General features: G+C 38.3%; 1 protein-coding gene across 2 annotated transcripts in view; it reads right to left on the bottom strand.

The window, feature by feature from the left end:
* AP3B1 (adaptor related protein complex 3 subunit beta 1) overlaps positions 1-26026 on the bottom strand; it is a 179346-nt gene that overhangs the window by 15120 nt on the left and 138200 nt on the right. For both annotated transcript variants that reach the window (XM_064176486.1, XM_064176485.1), the window contains exons 23-26: positions 22263-22494; positions 18204-18288; positions 6606-6703; positions 1275-1413 (exon numbers count right to left, since the gene is read on the bottom strand). In XM_064176486.1, coding sequence (XP_064032556.1) covers positions 1275-1413; positions 6606-6703; positions 18204-18288; positions 22263-22494 — 554 coding nt within the window. The remainder of the gene's footprint in view (positions 1-1274; positions 1414-6605; positions 6704-18203; positions 18289-22262; positions 22495-26026) is intronic.

Genomic DNA, 26026 nt, shown 5'->3' with positions numbered 1-26026 from the left:
AACAGGTAACCAAATAGAAAACACAAGAACCAAAATAGAGCAAAAGAAAACAAGATCAAACTAGAAACATATCTGGAGTCAGAGACCCTGCAGCTAAGCTAGGAACTAAGCTCTCATTGTAGGGAGCCTTTTTGAGACTGACACACAAACAATCCTAGCCTATGTGATAAGCCTCGTGTGATGAATAGGGTAAAGATGGAGAACACCTGTATACTGCGGACACTTCAGTCTCTCTTGACTGACACTCTCACCTAGTCTTTGCATTGATGCTGAGAATGCAGGCTGTATAGATCCCTCTGGGATGGCACAAATGAGGACTCTTTTATGGAGGAGCAGGTGTCAATAGTGACAATCATTTCACTGCAATCACACAAGCTGTACCATGTTTTTACAGTGAAACAGAATTTTGTCATTGACCGTATCAAATACATAGGAAAATCCAGCTGGGTTAGTATTAATGCAACGCAATACAAATGCTCAGTGATGCAAAAAAGACTAAATTCCACAAAGAGAAATATGTTATTAGTCCTGCGTAGGCTCAGCATTCCAGATAGCCATCATGGTCAGAAAAAAATTCAACTACAAACTTCATTCTTTGGTTTAAAAGAAATGGCAAAATTCAGAGGGCTGAAGAGATAAATCACATCCTGAAAAAGCTGTCATCGACCAACAATTACATCAACTTTGCTGACATTCTGTACCACAGCATTTGGATGAAATGGATGGATCTCCAAATAACATTTGGAATTCTGACAAAGCAAATGACTTTCTGGGCTGATCACTGTTTTTCCTTGTATGTGTATAGGAAGGACAAGGAAACATTCAATTCAGCATTCATTCTGCATTTAAAAAGACTTTCATCCAACATACAAAAATAAATTGAGTTCTATGTTTAACTGTCTGGATATCACCAGTCAAAAAAATATTATGGGAAGAAGATGCTCCTCCTCACAGATGATAAACCCAAGTAAGGCCACTTACTTTCTAAAACAGAAGCAAAAGTGAAAAACCCTAAGATTCTCTTGAAAGCAGTATGTTTTAAAAGGCTAGATTTTCACTTTGAAACAAAATCAGGAAGGGAAAACTCCCCTTAATTGTGTGCAGTTATAAATAAATGAAGAGCAGAGGAGTACTTAGGCTCGTTAATATCTGCTTAGGATTCTGTATTACGGTATGATTGGGTGTGGATAATTTTTTCCCCACAGATATTATAAAATGTTGATGATTTTTGAACAAAAAAAATCATATTAAAATACATTTTCATGTCATCTTACCTGTGTATGTTATCTTGACCAGAAGGGACTACACCCAGATTTGCTGCCTTCATTACTCTCTCTATTATTACAAGTCTAGTAGAGTTCTGTGGAGCAACAGCTATTGTAGCAGATGTCTCATTCATTCCTGTCAGCATCCCTGAAACATGAAGTATTTCACTATGAATAAAGATTTGCTCACTTATTAAGCATAAAACCAAAATAAGAGACCTCTAAACACCCCCCCACACACACACACACTTGTCCTAAAAGTTAGAACTTCTGTGGAGAAAACAATTTTGTAAGAGATTATGTAAGTAAACTAAGCTTAATGAGTTACTTGTAACACTCTGTTATTTGAAACAAATTTCTAACAGCCAAACAATTACGTGTGTGATACTAATATAACTGTGGAACCAAGATAGTTCTTTTTCACAAAAAGCATAACTTAAAAGAAGAGTGTAAAGACTGATCTGGAAAAGTCCAGCTTCGGTAAGAATGGCGTTTTCTGAATGGCTTTATTGTTTCAATCATCAACCCCTGCATTTAATTATAACATCACAGCCCATTGCTAAAAATAATCTTGAAATTCAAACAGTAGTCAGTTTGGTTCAAGAAGTCATCACACTAGAAAATGGAAAATTCAGTTAGTACCCATCTCTCTGAAATGTCACAATGAACTGATTAAAACAATTTGTATATTGCTACAGAAAGGAACGAAAATGTCAAGATTATATCCAAACACACCAAGAAAATGAGTGCAAATAAACACTGTTTAAGGACATTTTAACAAAAACTCCCACATTTCTCTCCTATCAACATCCATTGTTTAGAAGAATGATCTGCCAGATGCTCGTGTTGATTAAAACCCAAGAGTAACTACAACTCAGCACTGTGTCTGTATTTTTACACTCTGTTCAGAAGCTGAAAATGCAGACAATGGAGCAGAGTGCTTCAGCAGAAATATGAAGCATCTGAAATCACTGATAACATTAACAACTAATAAAATGCAAAAGTCTTAAAAGGCTAACAGCTTAGGTCTGCTCATACAGTTCTAATCTGGAGAAAATGGCACTAAGATGTTTAATAAAGCAATTAAAAATAAATAAATTCAACATTGTAATGCACTAGAACACGCATCAGAGGCTGTCATGGAGTAAGAAATATCGAAGCAAAAATGGAACAGCTCGTAAGTAAATAATGGGCTTTTTTTTAACATGATCTGCTCTTCAAGAGAACAGGAAAAAAAAGCATACAACTTCTATAAAGATCAGCTTTATCCCGGGAATAGAAAGCTCTGTTTCTTTAACTTCAGTGTTAGGCAAAAGCTTCAAAAACTACACACACATGGACTAAAACTGCTTTTAAGCAGAGCACGGGGACTGACATAACACTGCTGAGAGATGTGTGTACTCATTTAGCATTTAAACCTTCTCCATTAAGCTCTATTGAAGAGCAAATGCTGAATAAATGAATGCAACTATGTTTATGTTAAAAGCCTGTTTCCCGCAGCATGTAATTAAAGGAAATGTTGTACAAAGCCAGTACTTTTGTCAAGCTCCTGTAAATGGAAAGATGGATAGCACTCAGAGAAGTGAATGCATTGCTTCATATTTAACCTTAACACTCTTGTCATTAATGGTTTGTCTAACTTGTTCTATAAAAGACAAGGTACTGCTCCATTGAAGTAAAATTAAAAAAATCAACTAAACCATGCTTTTCAGAACAGAAGATTCATTATCGTTGGCTAATGTATTGGCATAAAGCAAAGTAACATCCTATCAAGTAAGGCACACATTCAATCTGCCTTTTCACCCCCCTTTATTTTTAACTCATGCTGTTTTATTGTTATAGGCAATTTGTACCACTCAGCATGACAGTGTAAACTGAATCAAGATTAATTTACATGCAAAAGAACACTTAGGAGAGCAGCATGGTAAGCAAATGTATTGTCTCGATTGCTGAGGTGGAAAAGAACCTGGAAAGAAAAAAAGGGTGCTCTAATTAAGGGGCATCAAATACAATTGCTTGTGGTAGTCAAGGGCCAGAAAATAGTAAATGTCCAACTATTTAAAGAATTAGGATCTCCCTTATTAGGAAGACAAGCTGGATATATAAATCTTAATTAAATTAAGTAAACAATTTATTTACTTAACCACAGTGTGTTTGTGGGGTTTTAAAAACTAGTATTTTAATTTTTGTTCTGTTTTTTAATGTGAATCAGGCATACACTTTTTTAAAACAAAAATTATACAATTATTTAAAAAAACATGTCTGTAGAGGTTAAAAAAAAAAAAAAAAAGTCTTTATACTTAAAGTGGTTTTAACTGGCTATTTTAAAACTACCTTCATAAAAATTCAGATTAATATCCAGCTATAACAATCGTATGTCACCTTTAATATTGCTTGAAACATGAGAATCTAAGAAAACTCTAGTCGGAGCACAGAGCAGCAATTAATCTGGGTTAACTAAATGATAGAATGAAATAACTGTGTACATTTTTAATAATAAAAAGAAATTAAATTGAAAAAAAAAAAAATTACACTGGTAGGTAACAAGCTGTGTTACCTACCATATCAGTCCTATTCTGAACTAAGGCAAGGGGAGTTTTGCTCCTGGTTTTTGAAAAACAGCAGACAAGTAAAAATATTCATGCAGAGTTCCCGGGACTGATTTTACACAGAATTCCTCCTACAGGACCTTTCATGGAGATGTGATGCAAAGAGAGGGTACAAAATCCTGAGGCCTGAGGATAGGTAAAAGTATATAAACGAAAAAAAGTGTAGTTTGGCAATATAAATTTTATCCAGTGCTTCCAAACTGTCAATCACAACATCAACCACTAACTCAACTGCTGTTCTGGGGAATTACCTCACCGGAGGATTCCTCAGCTCAGGAGGGAAGCGAAGGGAAGACAGTGTAGCATGGCTAAGCATATCATGTGTAGTATGTGGAAAAATGCAGCTTTTGAGGTTCTGCTGCAACCACTAGGATAACCTTCACAGCCATGAATATTCAATAACCTGTCTCTCCTTCCTTATACCATCGGGAAGAAAATGGACATACACAAATGTAACAGACAATGCAAAACAGCAGAGTGTAATTGAGTAAAGATGTGTAGCAATGAATTGTCTTCTACACAGCGGGATAATAGGGGCTGTTTCCTCTTTAGCATTCTTACTAGGCTGCACATGCAATTTAGATGTAAAAAATCTTTAAAAGCCATACATGCTCTCATCCTCCCCCAATATAACCTTGCATTTCTAGTATTCTCCTCATTCCTTCATTATGTTTTACATATTTGTTTTGGTAGCAAATAAAATAAGCCACCTCCAAGCATAACACTTGAAAACATCTTATGTCCAAAACCAGAAACAAAAAGGAAAAAAGAAAAAAAGGCATGACACGTGAAAAAACAAAACAAAACAAGTTACATAAATCAGTTTCATTTGGAGCATAAAGACAGAGCAAAGTAAAACACGAAACAGAACAATATATACCAACTTCTAAATTGCCTCACATTTATTATCATGATTTGGGTTTCTCATTTAGCAAAATTACATAGTAATTGTCCCCAAAAGTTAGCTGCTCCTAGAGATTTGTGATAAATACTTGTGTAAAATTTAGAACTGAGACCTCTATTACCACAAATATCTGAAATAGCTGACATCTATAGGAAAAAAAAAGATGCAATAGAAAAGGTTTTTTTAAACCTTTGGTAAATTTGCCAGCGTCAAGTCCTGCTTCAAAGCATGTATTCAGGAAGACAGAGCAAGCAATACAGAAATGCCAAGAGACCTTCATGGATTTACAAATACTTCATATAAACAAATTTTCAAATAGCTTTATTCTGAGTAGCCTTTCTGCTCTATTAAACATAGCAAACAGCTGCCAGATTTATTCAGACAAATAATCAACAACCATAGAAGTAAAATGGCAGAAGAAAAAGGAATTTTGGCAACAACTCCATAGAGGACCACAGCTATTCTCTAAGTACACTTCTATGTGCTCGTGGTTCTGTATGGTCAGTCAGGAGGAAAAAAAGCCCTCAGTCACAGTAAACCATACAAAAACTCTATCAAAATATCACAAAGCAAGCAAATACAAAACCAGAAGGGGGGCTGGGGTGGGGAAGGGGGAGGCAAGAAGCATAGTAACTTGCCCTCCCTTCACTACAACCTCAGCTACAATTTTTTAGAAGGGAACAATTTAAAATAAATATGCCACAGCCTCGTTCAATCACTCACCTTGGTTTGCTGAGCAGGTATAAAGCAGAGAGGCAGGCTTTAGCCAGCAAAGGGTAAGAACAGCAAATAAGTATCAATTGGTTAAGGAAACAAAGCACAATCCTAACTTTTCACTGCAGCCATAAGCTTAACCAGAATTCATCTAGGCAATATTTAAACTACTTTCTTAATCATCAAAAATACAAAAGCAAGAAATGCTGAAAAGCAATAATTAATAATATATAGCATTACTCATTGGTGTTCTTAACTGCTTGATGGATATTACTGAGCTTATAAGCCTTACACAGCAATGAGACAGGATCCCATGGGTATATTCTCATCTCAATGTGAAGAGATTTGCACATATACTGAGATAGAGGAGTAAACACTATTACATTTGAATGCGTCCAAAATACAGTAGATTTTAAACTATCCAAGAATCATATCCAAACTAAGGGTGGCAGTATGGACTATTCCATTTAATACACTGTTGGGGGTAACTAAAATTTTCTCTTTAATTATTTTGTACGAAATGTTCAGGTCACTAAAAGCTCTTTTAGAGGTCTGTGTTTGGACTAGCCTCATAGGCTACATTCTTTAAAAATGCAGCTTTAGAAGAACGCAGAAGAACATAAAGTATGTCCTCCTTCTAAAACAGCATTCCAAAAAGGAATACATTTTTTTAACACTAAGCCTTTGAAAGGAAAAAGATTAAAATAATCTTCAAAGTGGCTGAGGAACAGGTACAGCAATAGTATTTAAAAGCATTTGGAATAAACAGTAGTAAAGGCAGATGCTGTATCAATGCAGAACTGGTTCCAGCTTTCTGCTTTACTGCCAGTAGGAAAGACTTCATGATAGGAAGACAAAACTCTGAGCCAAAAGACTTGTTTTTGCGGTATAAGGTGGGCTTTGTGATCCTAAAGTCTCGCTGAAAAGCTGCCAAACACAACTGCACATCCTTTAGAAGATATTCTAAAATTAAATTAGTATCAGACTGAACACTAACAGACACTAACAGAAGAAGCTATACTGGAAGCACTTGCTGTACACTCGTAAATTGAAAAGCATGGAGTCCTCTTCTCATACAAATGCATTTATTGAAGCTGCTGAAATCTTTCTCACCTTGCTCCTTCTTGAAGTCTTTTTCTGACATAGTGACAGGCAAAAGCAGCTCTCCAACGGGGGGTTGAATGCTAACATTGAAACGATCATCCTTTGTGCTAGGAAAAGAGAAATTACAGAGAATCAACCAAGTGCAACAACACAGACTAATACATACATAAATAGATTAATGTATACATATCAGCTTAAAATTTACTATGGAATCTATAAACACTTCAAGAACTACCTGTATGATTTCTACCCTGTAAATCCAGAAGGCTTCCATTAGTAAAGCCCAGTACAAATCTAACTGTAATATAGTGTGCACGCTCTTGTATTTCTGAAAATGTAACTTTTGATCATAATAATATTTTTGTAATCTATAAGGCATGACACTCAAACTAAAGGCTTGCAAAGGACAAATTCAGCAGTTCACAATTCCTTCAAGAAAACTGTTATTCACAAATGTTGTCATCAGTAACAGCCGTCCCAGAAACAGGGTTAAACCTCAAAAAGGTATCATTTCAGACAAAAATTATTATTATTGTCTGAAAAAATCCCACACAATTCAGACTCTGCAAGAAAAATGAAGTGTCTTCGATCACTCAAATTTAGCAGTATTTTGTACATCTAAGCACAACTACACAGCATACGAGTTGCAGCAAAGGCACATTAGAAAACCACTGGTTTAAAAAAGACTACCATCAGAAATAAGAGCATACCACTACCAAACGCTTTAGATTCCTCCTCATGAAATAAATACCAAATAGTGAACTTCCTCTCCCTACCATTTCAGTTCTTTTGAGCTTCCAGTTGTCTCATCTTGGAGTTCTCCAAGTCTACAGAAACTCCAGATACACTCACTCTAATGTGTTGGATTAACTAAATGTACCATAACGGATTTGGCTAGCAATTCACGGTCAGTGCCTCCAGTCAGAGTCATTGTTACTGCTCTGAAGCACAAGAAATGTTTAGAAAAGAACACCAATTCTTTTTTGTTGATGTACCAAATAGTCAATATGCACCAATTGCTTGCAAGCCTCAGGTATCCTATTTAAATATAATGATACAAACATTAGAGTGGAAAAGGTATTTAATATCCATGGTATTTAAATTAACTCCAAGCATGTGTTAAAGACTTCCTCTAACTGCAACTTCGAAATTCTGAATTAAGTTAGACTGTCAGGAAAAAAACAGCACTAGATTAATAACACAGAAACATGCCTCCCTCCCTCATAAATATGCAAAATAAGGCACCTGAGAACAGGTTAGCATTTAATGGTTCTATTACTTAACATTTTAATACTTACCATAATTGCCCAATTACATTAGGCAAATGCTTACTTTCAAGCATGGGCTTTTCAAACAAAATTCATCATTAATCCTAACTTTGTTGAAAATGACTATTTGATAAAAATACAGTGAAATAATCCTTTCAAATCTGGCTAGCATTTCCTTTACAAGGAGTCATTTACTAAGTGGTGCTTTAAAACCTAAGCTTAAAAATGCACTTAAAACCAAATTCTTGCTTTTTCTCATAATACTTTAAACACTACCTCTCTCTAATGTCATTAGCACAATAAAATAGCAGGGATTGTAAGACTGGCTGGCCTGATCAAGTACACTGTAAAATAAAACAAAAAAGCAATTTTTTTTTTCCTTTGAAAATTGATGAAGAACTCCATCAACTTAAGAGACGAAAGCAAGGTCTTTAATCAACTGCCTCATGACTTTTTGCTGTTTATATATACTACTTGGACTATATGACTAAAACTTTTAACAACGCCTTCACCAGTATTGCTCAACCCATGTTATGTTTCATTAGTCAAGGAAGATGTGTGCTACATAATTCAGCATAAAGCAGATAAACATACTGGTGTACAACGATTCATGTCCTTCATTGGCTGGACATGCCACATATACATAAGCTTCAGTATTAACACCCAGTGATTAGATTGCTTTGAAACACTTAGAACACTTCTATTTCACAATTAGAAGGAGTAAAAGCATGAGCACAGCACAGGTTTTATATGTCTGTAACTGCTCAAGAGGACCACTTGACACCTCTGCTGTTAACAAACATTCCACTTCCCTTTCCTCTAGTGATGAAAAAGCTAATAGATTCTCTTTGATAAAGCACAAACTCTTCATAATCTACAAGCAGAAATTCTGATTGATAGATGTTCTTCAAAACCACTTTGTTGTTAATTTCACTTCAGTCAGCATCTGGTTTACTTTGCATTACTTTAATTTCAGTGTACTTCAGTAGATTTATTTTTCAGCCAGAGAAAAATCACCCTCCCTTTTATCATTCTCTTTACCACACACTTTAGAGGCTAGATATACAGCTTTTCTTTATTGATCTCTCTTATTACATATTTACATTGGAGATCTAGTAACATCTAATTTAACAAAAGTAATTTCATAGTTCCATAAGCACCACAGAACAATTCAAGTCAGAAGGGACATCTATAAATCACCTGTTCCTACCTCCTGCTCAGCCCGGGGCCACTTTAGTTCATGTTGCCCAGGGTATTGTACCACTGAGCTCTGAGCATCTCCAAAGACCAAGATTCCATAGGATATCTAGTGGATACGTTTAATAATAGAATTGAGTTTTGCAGTACAACTATATAATTTCCTCCAATGCATACTCAACTAAACTCCAGTATATTTTTTTTATACTTTGAATACTATAATTAGCATAAATGACGTTCAAAGACAAAAACTGCAGAAGTAGCTTGAACATTAAGAATTTGGCAGACACTTGTTTCACACTGCACTGAAACATCTCTCAGGCAGTGCTGTTCTAGCTTTCCCAGAAGATCAAGAAATATTCTGTTTGGAAAAGACCCTCAGGATAGAATCATAGAATGCTTTAGGTTGGAAGCGACCTCACAGATCACCCAGTTCCAACCTCCTGCCATAGCCAGGGACATCTCCCCCTACAACAGGTCACTCAAGGCCTCAAGGACCACCAAGTCCCACTGATAATCCTAGCATGCAAGGTTGGCCCCTAAACAATATCCTCAAGCACCACATCCAAATGACTTTTAAACGCGTACAGGGTTGGTGACAACCACCTCTCCAGGCAGCCCATTCCAGTGCATGACTCCCTACCCAATCACAGCTTGAGGCCATTGTCTCTTGTTCTATCACTCATTACCTGTGAGAAGAGATCAGCAGCAGCCTCTCCACAATGTCCTTTCAGGTAGCTGTACATGGCAATAAGGTCTGTCCTCAGCCTCCTCTTTTTCAAACTAAACAGCCTCAGCTTCCTCGGTAGCTCCTCATAGTATTTATTCTCCAGGCCCTTCCCCAGCTTCATTGCTCTCCTCTGCACTCACTCCAGCACCTCCACATTGTTCTTGTAATGAGGTATCCAAAACTGAACACAGTACTTAAGGTGTGGCCTCACCAGAGCTGAATACAAAAGACAATCATCCCCCTACTCCTGCTGGACACAGCATTTCTGATACAAACCAGGATGCCACTGGCTTTCCTTGCCACCTGGGCACATTGCTTGCTCATACTGAGTTGCTTGTCCATTAGAACCCCTCAGATCCCTTTCTGCTGGACAGCTTTTCAGCCACACTGCCCCAAGCCTGTGACATTGCTTGGGAGTGTTGCAGCCCAAGTGCAAGACCTGGCATTTAACCTTATTGAAGCTCATTCCACTCACATTGGCCCATCATTCCAATCCACCCAAGTTTCTCTGCAGAGCCTCCCTACCCTCCTGCAGATCAACACTGCCACCCAACTTGGTGTCATCTACAAACTAACAGATAACACACTCTATATCTTCATCAAGGTCATCAATAAAGGCATTAAACAGAGGTGGCCCCAACACTAAGCCCTGGGGAACACCACTTGTGACCAGTCACCAGCTGGATTTAACTCCATTGACCACCACCCTTTGGACCCTTTCATCCAGCCAATCCAGCCAGTGCTGTATCCAGCAAAGCTGTCCCTGTCCAAGCTATGAGCAGTCAGTTTATCCATGAGAATTCTGTGGGGAACAGTGTCAAAGGCTTTTCAAAAGTCTAGACAGACAATATCCACAGCCCTTCCCTCATCTAGTAGCCAGGTCATTTTGTCATAGAAGATCAGGTTCATCAGGCAGGATCTGCCCTTCATAAACTTATGCTGGCTGTGTCTGATCCCTGGCTGCCCCCAGTACGGCATGCAATGGCACTCAAGATGATCTACTGCATGATCTTCCCTGGTACTGAGGGCAGACTGACAGGTCTATAGTTTCCTGGATCTTCCTTTCTGTCTTTCTTGTAGATAGGTGTTATATTTGCTACCCTCCAGTCCCTCACAACCTCCCCAGTTAACCAGGACTTGAGGCAAATAACAGAGAGTGGCTTGGCAAGCACATCTGCCAGCTCCTTCAGCACCCTTGAGCATAGCCCATCCAACCCCATAGACTTGTGTGGGTCTAACTGGCTTAGCAGATCTCTGACCACTTCCTCATTTTCTGTGATGACCTCATTCTGATTCCTCTCCCTGATTCCCAGTTCATGAGGCTGGGTGTGCAGGGCACTGCTGGATCCAGTGGTAAAGACTGAGGCAAAGTAGGCATTGAGCATCTCAGCCTTTTTCTCATCCTTGGACATTATGTTTCCCTCTGCATCCAGTAAAGAGTGGAGATTTTTCCCCAGTCCTTTTGTTGTTAATGAATTTATAGAAACATTTTTTATTATCCTTAATGGCTGTAGCTAGGTTAAGTTTTAGCTGTGCCTTGGCTCTCCTAATTTTCTCCCTGTATAGTTTCACTACATCTTTATAGTCCTCAAGAGAGACCTATTCCCTCTTCCAAAGGGCACAGACTCTCCTTTTGTACTTAAGGTCCAGCCACAGGTCTCTATTCAGTCAGGACAGAAGCAGTCCCTGCCAACTCATTTTTAAGCTTACAGGGACAGCCTGCTCCTGTGCCTTTAGGACTTCTTTCTTGAAATATGCCCAGTCTTCCTGAACTCCCACAGAAGCTCATCAGGAACAAACAAACCAAAAACCCAAAGGAAACAAAAAAATCCAAACAAAACCAAATCACAGAAAAAAACCAAACAAACCCGAGTGCTCCTCCAGACAACAAAACATAAGCAGTTTTAGATTTCACTAATGAAATTTTCCTTTCTCTAATATAAGCAAGTGCAATTGGTAAGTTACTTCTTCAGTACCAGTAAAAGTTGGGGGCTGATATGTTGGAAAGCAGCATAGGGGACTTGGGGGTCTCAACAGAGAGAAGGATAACCATGAACCAGCAATATGTCCTTGTGGTCAAGAAGGCAAACGACATCCTGGGGTGTATTAGAAGGGGTGTGGTGAGTAGATCGACAGAGGTTATCCTGCTGCTCTACTCTGCCCTGGTGAGGTGAGGCTGCATCTGGAATATTATGTCCAGTTCTGGGGCCCTCAGCTCAAGAAGGATCTCAGGGAACTGCCTGAAAGAGTCCCGGGCAAAGCCACAAAGATGATGGAGTGTAACATTTCCCTTGGGAGGCAAGGCTCTTTAGTTTGGAGAAAAGGATGCTGAAGAGTGGCCTCATTTGTGTTTATAAATGAATGAAGACTGTCTGTAGGATGGAGCCAGGCTCATCTCAGTGATGTCCAATGGTAGGACAATGGGTGCAGGCTGGAGCATAGGATTTTCCATGTAAACACAAGGAAAAAATAAGGATGTTGAAAACCAATACCTCACCACTAGCGTGCAAAGTCTGGTTTGCATTTAATTGTGAACTTAGGGGCAAATAATGTTAGAAATCATTAATATTGCCTTAATTGTTAAACTTCACATGCTGTATTTTAAAAAGACACCACTTTCATGATGTAATTATAAGGATCACAAGAATTTATCTTCTGATGTACCCAATTAAGATGAAAATATGAGAAATGATAATGCTCCCACAGGAACATGGGAAGATGTACGATATTTATGATAAATGACACGGCAAGACTAACATTCAGTCCTTTAGAAGATGCACAATTTTAGCCTCTCCTTCAAATTGCTGCAGTGGGAGCCACTAGCACCTGTCATATAGAATCACAGAATGTCAGGGGCTGGAAGGGACCTTGAAAGATCATCTGGTCCAGTCCCCCCGCCAGAGTAGGATCACCCAGAGCAGATCACACTGGAACATATCCAGACAGTTCTTGAATATCTCCAGAGGAGGAGACTCCACAATCCTCTGGGCAGCCTGTTCCAGTGCTCTGTCACCCTCACAGTGAAAAAGATTCTTTCTCAGGTTCGCATGGAACCTCCTATGCCTCAGCTCCACCGATTGCCCCTTGTTCTGTCACTGGCATCATCGAGAAGAGGCTTGTTCCACCCTCCTGGCACTCACTCCTTACATATTTATAAACATTAATGAAGTCACCCCTTGATCTTCTCCTCTCCAAGCTAAAAAGCCCCAGCTCCCTGCTACTGTATATTGCGTTGGGTTTATTAATTTTGTTTCAGTCTTTGCAGCTTACTGATCCAGAACACATCTACCCCAAACCAGTTCACTATTTTTGAAACCAGTTCACTATTTTTGCATTCAAAAAACTCTCCACAGGTGACTTAAAAAAACAAACACAACGGAAGAGGAAGAGCAACACACCAAGTTCCTGCAAAACATGGAATAGAGAGGTTCAGGAGACTTTGCTCATAGTCTCGATGAAAAGAACAAGACTGCATCCTACTTTTATGAAAGAATGGGCCAAAACAGGGTGAAGAAATGAGAGGAGCCGTGCGGGGCCACCTTGCTTTGCCCAGGTTGGTTATCTGTCTCAATATAATTTAATTGTTTTTTGGAACTGGTCCAACTGATTACTTTAAAGTAATGAAGTAAAGAAAAGTGTGTCAGATCGCTTGTCTTAATATTCAACATCAGTAAACAACTTGGTCATCTGCTGACAAAGCACTGGGAAAGGAAACAGCAAGAAACAAGTGAAAATGCAAGTGACAGTGATGTGAAGACAGTCTTGCATCTCTAACATCAGCTTTTAACATGCTCCATAACATATTTTACTACATAATTTTAATCAGATGCTTTTGCACAAGTATCTACATATGAATGCATGCTTGCACTCGACATAAATACTGACTGCTACCCAACTGATCCTCTTGATTTACTCTTTTGAGTGTAGAATTTCTGTATGAAAATATTCCTACATCAACACAGATTGAGGTAAAGGAGTCCCCTGCTTTAAAAAACCCTCTTCTTTGGAAAACAAAATTTAAGAGCAAAAGGAGAACCTGCAGATAGAAGGTTAAATAATGTTTTCAAGTCTCATTCATGGGATTTACTTAATCTAACAAAATGCTAGATTCTTCCTGCTACACCAACCTCTTCTGGAGTAATGTGAATGCTTTCTTTATACAGTTGAAGCCAGATGAGGTGCACAAACAGCTTTCTATCAGCCTAACATCCATAGAAGAGCATATGCAGTGTTCTAGCTACTCTAATAAATATCTGTATATGGTAACAAGCCCATTCTTGTAAAAACTGCCCCACTCTACAGTGTTTTCCTATAATCTCCTAATTCTGAGCAATAACAGAAGGCATAGAAGTTGTTGCTTTCATTCAATTTCTAACTTCTCCTTGGGAGCTTGGATTGTACTCTTTGCACTTAAACCTTGAGAAAACTAGGGGAAGAGGTGCATGACATGGACACACTGCATATGCCAAACTGTCAAAAAGAGAGCTAACCAATATGCTGCCTACTTTTCAAATGAGTGAGGAATAAGAAGTAAGTTCTCCATAAGTTAACTGCATCCTCAAAGCTGTGGTTCTCTTATGGCTTTAGGAACGATTAACAGAATTTGGAAAGGGGATGAAAAGAATACAGAAGAGGAGTTAAGGATGAGCATCCTTTCCCAGTTCTCAGTGATGCAAAGAGGATAACTTCCCTTCACCTTTAGTCACTCACCAGGCTCACATGGAGCCAGAGATCTGCCTACAGGATTTCACAAATGCAGGCAGGAATCTGAAATGCTAACTACTTGTGTGCAAAACAGGATAAGGGCATGTGTACACAGTAACCCTCTGTAACCTCCTTTCCCTTTCTTGTTCAGAGATTCAAATGTCTCCGTTCTGTGAATCCAAAGCCAAATTCTAACAAGGCAAAGCTCACCAATCTTTACTCAAAAATCTAAGGATTCTGGTTAGCAGTGAAAAAATCTGAAGAGTAGACATGTAAGATAATGACCATAAGATAAGAGTGGTAGGACTGTTAAGGTGGTGATTACTGGGAGGTGCAAAATTCAGAAGAAAACACATCAATGTGGAAGCATGTAACATCTGACAAAGAAAAAAAAAGATCAGAATAAAATCCCACAGTGAGTGGAGTACTACAGTCCAGTCTGTAACATTGAGCATCTATTCCAACCTTTCCTCTGCTCACAGATGCCTACCTGCCTATCAAAGACTGAGCTCTTTTACTGGGATGGTGAATATACTAATGCTTAATTAAAATTCAACAAGCTGTGAGATTACGTTCCACAAATAACTGCCAATAACAAATTGCTTTATACTACTTATTTTTACATATTCTGCTTGGAGCATCTGAACAAAGTAACCCAAAATGGGACAGTAACACAAAAAAAAAAATTAAAAGACCAAGTTCCCCCATTTCCTTTAACTTTCTGCTTGAGAGGCATTGTTGTGTAGATTGACAGTATGTCTAAAGCAGTGTGCCTCTGAAAAAAGACAGCACATGAAAAACAGCAATGAAGAGATGCTCTACTTAAAGGTACACAGTGTGAGGATCCTAAGACATTTTCTAAATAAACACATTAGACACAGTTTTAAAGTTAAGGCACTTCATGTCCTTTTAATTAGATGTGTTATCCTGGTAAGCTTTGCTTAACAAAAACAGTATTTATGAGGGAGGTCTTACAAAGTTCATCCCTTCAAAGCTCTCTTTATAATGCAGCTCTCCTTCACTGTCCTTGATTTATACAACAAAATCAGAAATAGACCTAAATATTTTATTTCTTAAGTTTTTTTCCCCCCTCATAGAGTTTGCATTTATTGAACCACCAATGCAACAGCACATCCCCAAGCAGAAAGGTAGTATTTGCTATGCAAAACACACAGTCTGTGATTGGCATCTAAGACCAATTGATCTGCCCATTACCACTATCTCCCTACCCCCACAAGCTTTACTACAAAGCTATTGATTTAAACACTGCCGATCGGTTTCCATTTTCTGATTTTGGGCAGGCCAATTAAGAAAGTGAGTAATTGTGATTACACTGCTTCAGGATCAATTACATCTGATGCAAGACAAAGTGTTCCTCTTAGAACAACGTAAAGAAAATTATTACAATCAGGAACACTTTACTGCTGAACATGCTCCTAACAAAAATGCAAAATAACTGACAACATCTTTCATAAAGATGTATGTTAGCAATAAGCACATGAATACTGACACCTTTGTTTGCACAGTATTTCAGCTACATTTTGACAAACTTCCACAAGTCATTCTTCCCTTAGGATAAAGTCTTTTTAAGAAGTATGAAAAGTGAAAATGGCTGCAGCTGAGTTCTCTGAGACACTGCCCCCAAAACATCACACTGCACAATTTCTTCAGTGGTACTGATCACCATCAGGATTTTCAGCGATGTGGGCTTTAAAATAAAATAGAATATTTCATGCAGAGAATATGTCATCTGCTTTTTAAACTGTCTTCTAAGAAGCAGTGTCAAAGAGACAAGGCCCTATCAATTAACAAAGGAACAAAGTAAGCAATACCTATTCTTAATTTAATTTTAAACTTAGCTTGAGCTTTGTCATTGGACTCACATTGTCCAAATCATTAAAATGAATACACCACTGAGGTCTGAGGCAAATCTATTTACAGTGATGTTACTCATAGTCTGCTTGGTGTTCAGGAATATTGATCTGTCTTGTTTGTCTAATAGGAAAATAATAAACAATTACTAGGCAATGTTGGAGAAAGTAATCAGTTTTTATATATCACTAATACAGCAGACCTCCCAAAACATAAAGGTGATGATCTGCATAGAATCAATGTGTTATGCTACATTGCTTATCCTCATCACCGCTAAGATTCTTAGCAATAAATGGTGCAAGTTTGTAATCAAATCATTAGTATACTGAAAAATATGTACTTGAAAGAAAAATATCTGCTCTACTTTAAAAAATAATGTTCCTGCTTGATAAAATGGGCATATTTTATTTACTGACCTCCCACCTCCCACACATATCTGGGGAAGGAGAGCCTATAATTCTGAAGCAATTATGAATCTACATTGCCTAGATAGAAATTTCCCTTCCCAAACAAGCTGCACCAGGCAACAATCTGAAACTGCTTCCAAATACAAGCAAGCAGCATACTGACCTACTACAACATCTCTATTATTAAGGCTTTTCTGCTATCTTTAATAACCTGTTAATTGCACAAGCCCTTTTCAACAGTTGCACACTAGAATTTCTTCAGTACTCAAAGGAAGGGTACAGAACTTTCTCAAATGGCTTCCCCTAAACTGGAGCGCAGAAGTATGAGAGGTCATTCAACATGGGTTTTTTTTTTGATGTAGAACATAGGAAGCAGAGCTTCTTGCAATAATCTTTGCCAAAACCCCACATTATTTAAAAATATGTAGGGAAAAAATAATTCTGCAGATTGATTTAGTGTCTTTCAAAGGCTATAAAAGCCTGCACAGTTCATAAAAGAAGGTGTTTAGCTTTTTCCCCTCTGTTCATTCCTAATGTTTGGACACCAACGTTTGGTTTCAAATGCTGCTTTATAATAGAGTTCTCAGTGCACAAGCAGGTTCCCTGCTGGTCTAGAATACGACAGGAATTCATATAAGGAAGGATCTCGAATGTGCCAATGATGAGCACAAAAAAGCATACAAAGCATACATTTATTATGTAAGGCAAAACATAGTTGGCCTGCCTGCTACTTGTTTTCATTCTCTCCCTAATAATTTAAATGAATCCACAGCATGTGGAATAAGCTTCTTTGGTCATCAAATTTTGGGGTTGGTTTCACACAGTCATTTTAGATAGATCACAAACACCCACAATAGGGTACAGTAAAATTGCTTATACTACATACTTCTTTGACTAGTTATTTCTTACAAGGAAGAACACACAGAAAACACTCTGGCAGACTAGTTAGATCTGACAGGTCCCTTCAAGGTGTTGTTATTAAGAAGAATCTAAAGGAGGGGGGTGGGGTGAAAGAACAAAAAGAAAGCTTAGTAACAGAGTAGTGATACTCAATTGAAGTTTTTGCTTCTGCTTGTATCATTTACTCTAAGGAAAGAAAAAAAGATGACCTCTCAAACACAATCTGTTAAAGATTTTTTGAACTTAACATGTGATTTCAAACTTAGATCTGAGCTTCCTATCATATATGTGTTTTCAGAAGTGAGTGCTAACAAAATTTGGAAGACTGAAAAAACCCCAACGATCCTCATAAAAGTAAAACTGAACACTAATTACATCCTACTGTCTAAAAACATCTTAGGTATGAGTCATGTTGCGAACTGCTGTTTAATCTTAAAAATAGTTAATAAACAGTAAGTCTGTTGCTGTCAATACATACTGCTTTTGTCAAGGACAAAAATTTACCCACCCTCCCTCCCCAAGGACTCACCATAACTGGAAACTGGCCATCTGAGTAGAATCACAGAAGTCAATACCCATTGAAACAGTAATGGATCCTGCAGGCTCGAGGCACTCTGCATGAAAACATTTTGAACAGAGTTAGAAAAAAGTTCATTAAAGAAATTTAATATTCATAGTTTTACTTCAAGATGGTATCACCCAAATGTTACACTTTGATCTGCAGGTGTCTTGGATCCTCCCTCCCATGGTTAGTAGACATGAAATGTTGCTATTTCAGTCTTATGGTCCCATCATTGACAAAATAAGAATTTGTATTAGAGAAGCCAGAAAAATCATTTACAGGAAAAAAAAGGTAAGTTACATCCTTTCATTTGCATACAGATTCAACACTGAAATTTTCTTTCTATTCAAGTATGTGAATTCAGTTAATAAATACAACCACATAACAAGTATTAATAAAGCTGACAACACTACTCATAGTAAGGGGAAAAGAGTCAAAATACTTTGTAAATAGTGTGGTCTACTTAAATCTTTGATATTCTGCTTGCTTGCATTGATCATGGACGAGAGTAGAAAGATTACAAACCCAAAATGGAAAATAGCTTTGTGCTTTAGCAGCAGCACACATTGAAGCACTTCTCAAATTAAGGTATCATGGGACATGCTCATTTCTTACATCTTGACCACATCAGTATACTGTTTCCCCAATGCTGTAGAGTCAAGGCTGTATTTAGTAAGAACAAAATCTCTTTCTCTATTTAAGTAGAGGTCTTAAAAACAAGCATTGAAGTGGACCTCAACTTCAAGATTACAAGACAGAAAAGATAAAAGCACAGTTAAAGAAAATGGAATTTAAAAAAATATTGTCTGACAGAAAAAATGTCTAATTTACAGTTCATTAATGATGGTTTTCAGAAACGGAAGAGTAGAGAGGAAACAAAATTTATCCATCCCAATAGTAAGTTCCAAAAAAATGTGGAAAACACAGAGAAGATTCAGTTAGGCAAAGACTAACCTAATTCCTGAGATCTGAACAGAAACCAAAGTATTTCATGAAGTCTGTGCAAAGCAACCAAAAGACTACAGGCTCCAGCTCAAATTCAGACTAAACCATACACTAAAGTCTTTCAATTTAACACTTTCAAATGGGATCTCCAAGGCATCTAGACAAGAAAGCCTCTGCACATAGGGAATCCAGTGAAATAATTTGGTCTGATGGACACTTACACTCCAGTAACATTTATTTGTCTGCACAGACACTTAATGTTGGTTCTACAGAGCAAACTACATGATGTCTTTTCCAAATGCTGGAAACATAGAAGGCACTAAGAAGAACGGGGAATATGCACTGAGTTCTAGATAAAGTGTAAAGGAATACAGAAAATTTGCATTGAAGAAGTCAGCATTTTTGGCAGGAAGCACAGATGATGTGGAGTTTATTTTCTGCAGAAGAAACGGATGGCTTCACAGGGCAGATAACATAGTAATCCCTTTCTTGGCAAAATAACTACTTGAAGTACTTAAAAGGGTTGGACTTTCTCATGAAACTCAAGAAACGGGTAACATATCAATCCCAGATTAATTTTCATGGCTTTTATCTGACACAAGTGAATGCTACATTTCACTGACTGTTATTCTGAGTACAATATCTCTTGATTTGATTTATGCTATTATGAGATTTTTACTCATAAGCCTTTGTGGCTTAATTTCTTCAAAGGTTTAAAGGGAGGAATATAAAAATCAACCTGAATGAATTAACTTGAAATCAGAACTCTGTGATTCTTAATGTGAGAAATAAACAGCAAGTAGTTCTCTTTTCTAAAATTAACTGTCTTCATCAAGTATCATTATCAAACATTTCCCAGATTTTACCTCTGAAGTAAACTGTAGCACTGTAGAACTGCTTTTGCAGCTATTTGGTGTGCATATGAATAGTCACTTCAATGTTTAAAATCCAAGTAATTCAGTAGCATACAGCAATTTAATTCCAAGTATCTTTTTAACTACTCAAAACCAAGTACATACTTTGCTTCATTTTTTTTTTTTTGCTTTAAAGAACTTGGTTTTCTATTGTTCTAATGTGTTATGGATTCACATAACAATATAACTCATCAAAGGAAAAGAAATGTGTTTAAAAGACAGGAGCTTCTGTCAAAGCATGTGGGTCCCTTCCATTTATATTATGAAACAGAGATAATTTCTGCCTGCATCATACTGTTATAAGACAAAGAACTGGTGCAAAAAGAAAGCAGGTTGTATGCACATGTACTATCCTTGAATAAAAGTTGCTATGCTCTGTGTTTTCTCAGGTTTTCTACCCTTTTTCATCACAGAACTTGTCCAAAAACCCATTCTGATCAGGAGGTAGAAAGTGAAAAGATGCAGGTTAAGGATGACTACAGCATTAATTTCTACCTAGTCTAAGAAGTCACACTTTGTGAAAGTATGGTAGATGAAAAACTGCCAAAAGGTCTCAAGAGAAACAGTGAGAATGCTCTCAGCCACCAAAACAAATAATATATCTACAAATGTTCTTTAACGTTTGTAAAGAAAATAAATTCGAATTTATGAATCAAAGAATCATTCTTAACAGTAGCCTCAGGCTGCAGGAGAAATAAATGTTTGTGAGAAGATACAAAACATTTCAAGGTATCAACGGGAATTGATATAATTGACATTTGAACAACCAGACAGAACTTCCATGCCTAAAAGCTTAATTAAGAAGTTATTTTTAAAGTCTAACACAGGTAGGGAAAAGCAAAATTAAATTCTTGTTAAAATTAACCTAAGGATAGATAGCTGCCTAAGTGTATGTGCATGTATACATACACTGTCCCCCACAGCAAACTGCTGGCTAAGCTGTCAGCCCATGGCTTGGATGGCAACACTCTGTGCTGGGTTAGGAACTGGCTGGAGGGCCGGACCCAGAGAGTTCTGGTGAATGGTGCCACATCCAGCTGGCGGCTGTCACTAGTGGTGTCCCTCAGGGATCTGTGCTGGGCCCCATCCTCTTTAACATCTTCATAGATGACCTGGATGAGGGCATGGAGTCAGTCATCAGCAAGTTTGCAGAAGACACCAAGCTGGGGGCAGATGTGGCTGGGTTGGAGGGCAGAAGGGCTCTGCAGCGGGACCTTGACCGCCTGCACAGATGGGCAGAGTCCAATGGGATGGCATTCAATAGCTCCAAGTGCAGGGTGTTGCACTTTGGCCACAACAACCCCATGCAGAGATACAGGCTGGGGTCGGAGTGGCTGGAGAGCAGCCAGACAGAGAGGGATCTGGGGGTGCTGATTGATACCCCCCTGAACATGAGCCAGCAGTGTGCCCAGGTGGCCAAGAGAGCCAGTGGCATCCTGGCCTGCATCAGGAATGGTGTGGCCAGCAGGAGCAGGGAGGTCATTCTGCCCCTGTACTCTGCACTGGTTACACCACACCTTGAGTACTGTGTTCAGTTCTGGGCCCCCCAGTTTAGGAGGGACACTGAGATGCTTGAGCGTGTCCAGAGAAGGGCGACGAGGCTGGTGAGAGGCCTTGAGCACAGCCCTACGAGGAGAGGCTGAGGGAGCTGGGATTGTTTAGCCTGGAGAAGAGGAGGCTCAGAGGTGACCTTATTGCTGTCTACAACTACCTGAGGGGAGGTTGTGGCCAGGGGGAGGTTGCTCTCTTCTCTCAGGTGGCCAGCACCAGAACGAGAGGACACAGCCTCAGGCTGCGCCAGGGGAAATTTAGGCTTGAGGTGAGGAGAAAGTTCTTCACTGAGAGAGTCATTGGACACTGGAATGGGCTGCCCGGGGAGGTGGTGGAGTCGCTGTCCCTGGGGCTGTTCAAGGCAAGACTGGACGTGGCACTTGATGCCATGGTCTAGCCTTGAGCTCTGTGGTAAAGGGTTGGACTTGATGATCTGTGAGGTCTCTTCCAACCCTGATGATACTGTGATGCTGTGATACTGTGATGCTGTGATACTGTGATGCTGTGATACTGTGTTTGCACACACATCCAAGCATACTTACAAGGAGGCAAAACGGGTTTGAAATTCAGCAAAAGGTTAAGATTCTGTGGTTTTAAAAACAAGATACATTTTTACCTATAGGAGTAAACTCATGCATCCTCATGCCTGGAGGTAACTTCTTCTCCTCGATGTGAATATTCTCTATCTTCTGATCAGTTGTATTTTCTATTGTCACTTTCACAGATACCATATGATCACCAAAAATGCCTGATTGTCTGGAGAAGTGATAATGAGCTGCTAATCCTTTTCCACTCATTCGATGAAGCAGTTCATGTGTTTTTGTTGGCACAGAGACTGGGCTAGTGACCTGTTAAGTACAAACCAACAGTTGGTGAATGTTTTAAGCAAAGAACACTTAAAATGATGGTTAAATACTGCACTTTTCACTCAGATAGAGCAACTGCTTTCTAGCTGGAATCTTAGTGAATTAGAGACACATAAATCCACAGAGAAATGACAGTAATAGATATCAGATAACACAGATTTAAAAAAAAAAACAACAACAGACCATTTCTGGTGCTGAAAATCAGCAACTTTGACTTTGTTGTACTTGCCTCACTTCCGTTATAAATCTGTTTTCAGTATTTTGACTCTACAGTTATCAGCTAAATTATTTGAAGCTTTTTAAGAGTTACAGTTAAAATAACGCTGTTTCCAACAAGAAGACTCTTTCCATTCCATTAATTAGAGCTCAAGAGTGACTCTAATTTCACTGCAAAAGAAATAAACTTCTCTTTCTCTTGTTAAAAACACAAAAGAAGTTGTGTAACAACTACACCAGTCAAACTAATTCACAACTGTATATTAATAGAAGGACATTGTTCCATAATGAACAAAAGAAATCCCAAGGATGCTTGGGACTACACCAGATCACCAAGCACACTTTTACCAGACTACCAAGGGTGGACCTCCACCAGACTACCAAAGCTGCACCACACTAGAAGAACCCCTGACCAACTGACAGAAGATCATCCCTGGGCCATGCACCCGTCTCTCTCTCTCTCTGAGGGTAGTATGATCACAGATCTTTTCCTTCCCTGTTTCTTCTCTTCTTCTCTGTCGTTCTCTTTATCTCTCTCCCCTCACCCCGCCTTCTCTCTCTCTCTCCCCCTCTGTTTTGTCCAACCTTATCCTTTAATAAATATTTTTGTGGTGATATCTGGTCTCGTTTGCACCTTAATTTCACAACACAGAAATTCATAAGCACAGATCTTGCTCCTCTGGACACAGACATTGTTCATCTCTGTTCTCTGGACCTTGACATTTTTTAGACTACTCTGTGCTGAAGTAGCAGCACGAAAAGACATCAAGTTGCAAGCAAACTACCAGAAGATACTGCAGATAAAGAAATCTGTAACTATGAGCTCAAAGTGTAAAAGTAAGGAATAAACAGAAAACTGCAGGTAAATTAATCTGAATTCTTTAAGCAAGTTTTAAACAAAGATTGGGAAATTGCATAAAAATTAACATCACAAACCAAAGCAAACACAACAATAAACCCCCCCACAAACAACAAAACAACTCCAAACAAACAAACTTTCAAAACCCCCTGAAACAAACAAACCAAATGAAAACAAAACTAAGACTGAAAAAAGCCAGATGCTCAAGCACAAAAATACCATTTGTCTGGGCAATGCTTTATGAGCTAACAAACTTTATACTGTATCTGTTAGACAGTCTATCTCTTTCCACTGATCTGTTTTTGGTCTATCTGTAGCCCTGAACGTGTAACTAAGTGAAAGAAACAACTGATAACAGCACAATGTTCAAGAGACCACAATCAGATAAGCTTCCCAACAAACCTCTTACAAGTTGCTACACTTTCTTGACTGTCAACAATGCAGGGCTGATATGAAGACTTTTAGTAATATGAGAAGCTGGTAAGAGCTGGGATTTAAACTTACATGGTGTTGCAGAAATGGGAGAGTATCTGGAGAAGAGAAGGCTCAGGGGACACATTATAGCTCTCTACAACTACCTGAAAGAAGGTTGTAGCCAGGCAGGGGTTGGTCTCTTCTCCCAGGCACTCAGTGACAGAACAAGAGGACACAGTCTCAAACTACACCAGGGCAGGTTTAGGCTGGTTCATTAGGAAGAAATTCTACACAGAAAGAGTGATTGGCATTGGAATGGGCTGCCTGGGGAACTGGTGGAGTCATCATCCCTGGAGGTTTTTAGAAAGAGGCTGGATAAGGCACTTAGTACCATAGTTAATTAGAAGGTATTAGGTGGTAAGTTGGACTCGATCATAGATTTGACCATCCTAGAGAACTCTTCCAACCTGGTTAATTCTGTGATTCTGTGATAATACAAAGCTGTAAAGAATGCTGCTGAAACATTTCAGAAGCTACTGAGCACACTAAAACCTCATCTTTATGTCTGAACACCAGTTTCTGAAGTGTAAAGCCAGACTAGTAATATCCTTCACTTCAATGGAATCTCTGTAAAGATGAGCTAATAAATGTTTAGAAGCACAAGTACAGCATTAATACAAGCTGAAGAAAACTACATGAGGAACTGAGTGTGTGTTCAGAAAACACAGCTTCAGAATATTCATTTTCAGACACACCTTACTGAATGAAGAACAATGAGTGAGAAAGGCAGAAAGGCTTCTCTCACCCCCTCAACACTCACCTCTCTGTGATTCTAATCAGAACAACACATAGAGGATGCGATTGAGCAAACAACTCTGCAAACACTTCCACATCAGGTTTTAGTTTCATTTTTTAGCCTACTGTTTCCTTCTCTAATACACAAGATCTCTAATATCAGATTCTTTTAGAAACAAATTAATGACCTACCAGCGGCTCTGAGTGTGAAGACTAAAAGCAGTTTCAGAATGTCTGAAATGAGGAAACTCCACAATCTTAGCTTTGAATCTGTTCAATTTATTGGTATTTTTAATGTAAGCTGGTGAAGTCCACACATTTTCTTCCCCCCTAAAATGATATCCTAATATCCTCATGGGCAACATATTTAATTCTCCCATATAATCAGAAGAAGATAAGGTTGTGTGTAGTAGAGCACATAACCAAATCCTTAAGTTCTTCAGATAACACTAACACTGCTACTTGAAGAACACAAGCACCACATATTTAAATGGAGTCCAATTACTGACCTCTGACAAGCAGAAAAGTATCTAATACTTTTGTACAAGGACAAAACTCATAATAAGCAGGCCATCTTTTTACTCAAATGCCATTTTACATGACTAAATACAGGGTAAGATTAGGGTTACTTTTATGTAGCTTGCCTTTAAATTACATTTATAAAATAAGGAGGTACTTAGAATACTAAATGTCTTACTGGTACACAGGAGGGACAGGCAAGTAAGAGGTTACTAGCACAGTTACACTTACACTTGTTACCTAAACCATTGCTGAAACAATGAATAAACTCTAAGTTTTTAGATTGAACTCAAATCCCATTTTTAAGTTTAACCTTACCCTTACCTTCTCACTGTTAACATGTATTTGGTTTTATTAATATTATTGCTTACTAGGAATGAAAAAGTTAGTAGTCAGAAGCCCAACACAGAGATATGCATGCATATACTTGCAGCCAAAGCTCCTCACTATAGTTAAACTGAAACACTGACTCAAATTTTACAGAAACCTTCATTTTTTAGAGATTGCAAAGTCTATGCCTCTTTCAGTGTTAATGGCAATGTTTCAGTCATAATTTTGCTTGTGAGCCCATTCACTTTTATGTACTACACAAAGCAACAGATATGCAAGGGGCAGTCTGAATGAGATTATTTTAAATCTCATTTTCTTTACTAGAGAACATTAATTTTCAGTTGCATTTACAATGGTAGCACCAGAAATAAATAAATGGTA

The sequence above is a fragment of the Pogoniulus pusillus genome, chromosome Z (genome assembly GCF_015220805.1).
Source record: "Pogoniulus pusillus isolate bPogPus1 chromosome Z, bPogPus1.pri, whole genome shotgun sequence".
Classification (NCBI taxonomy): Eukaryota; Metazoa; Chordata; class Aves; order Piciformes; family Lybiidae; genus Pogoniulus; species Pogoniulus pusillus.
This window is presented reverse-complemented; position numbering and strand designations above follow the sequence as displayed.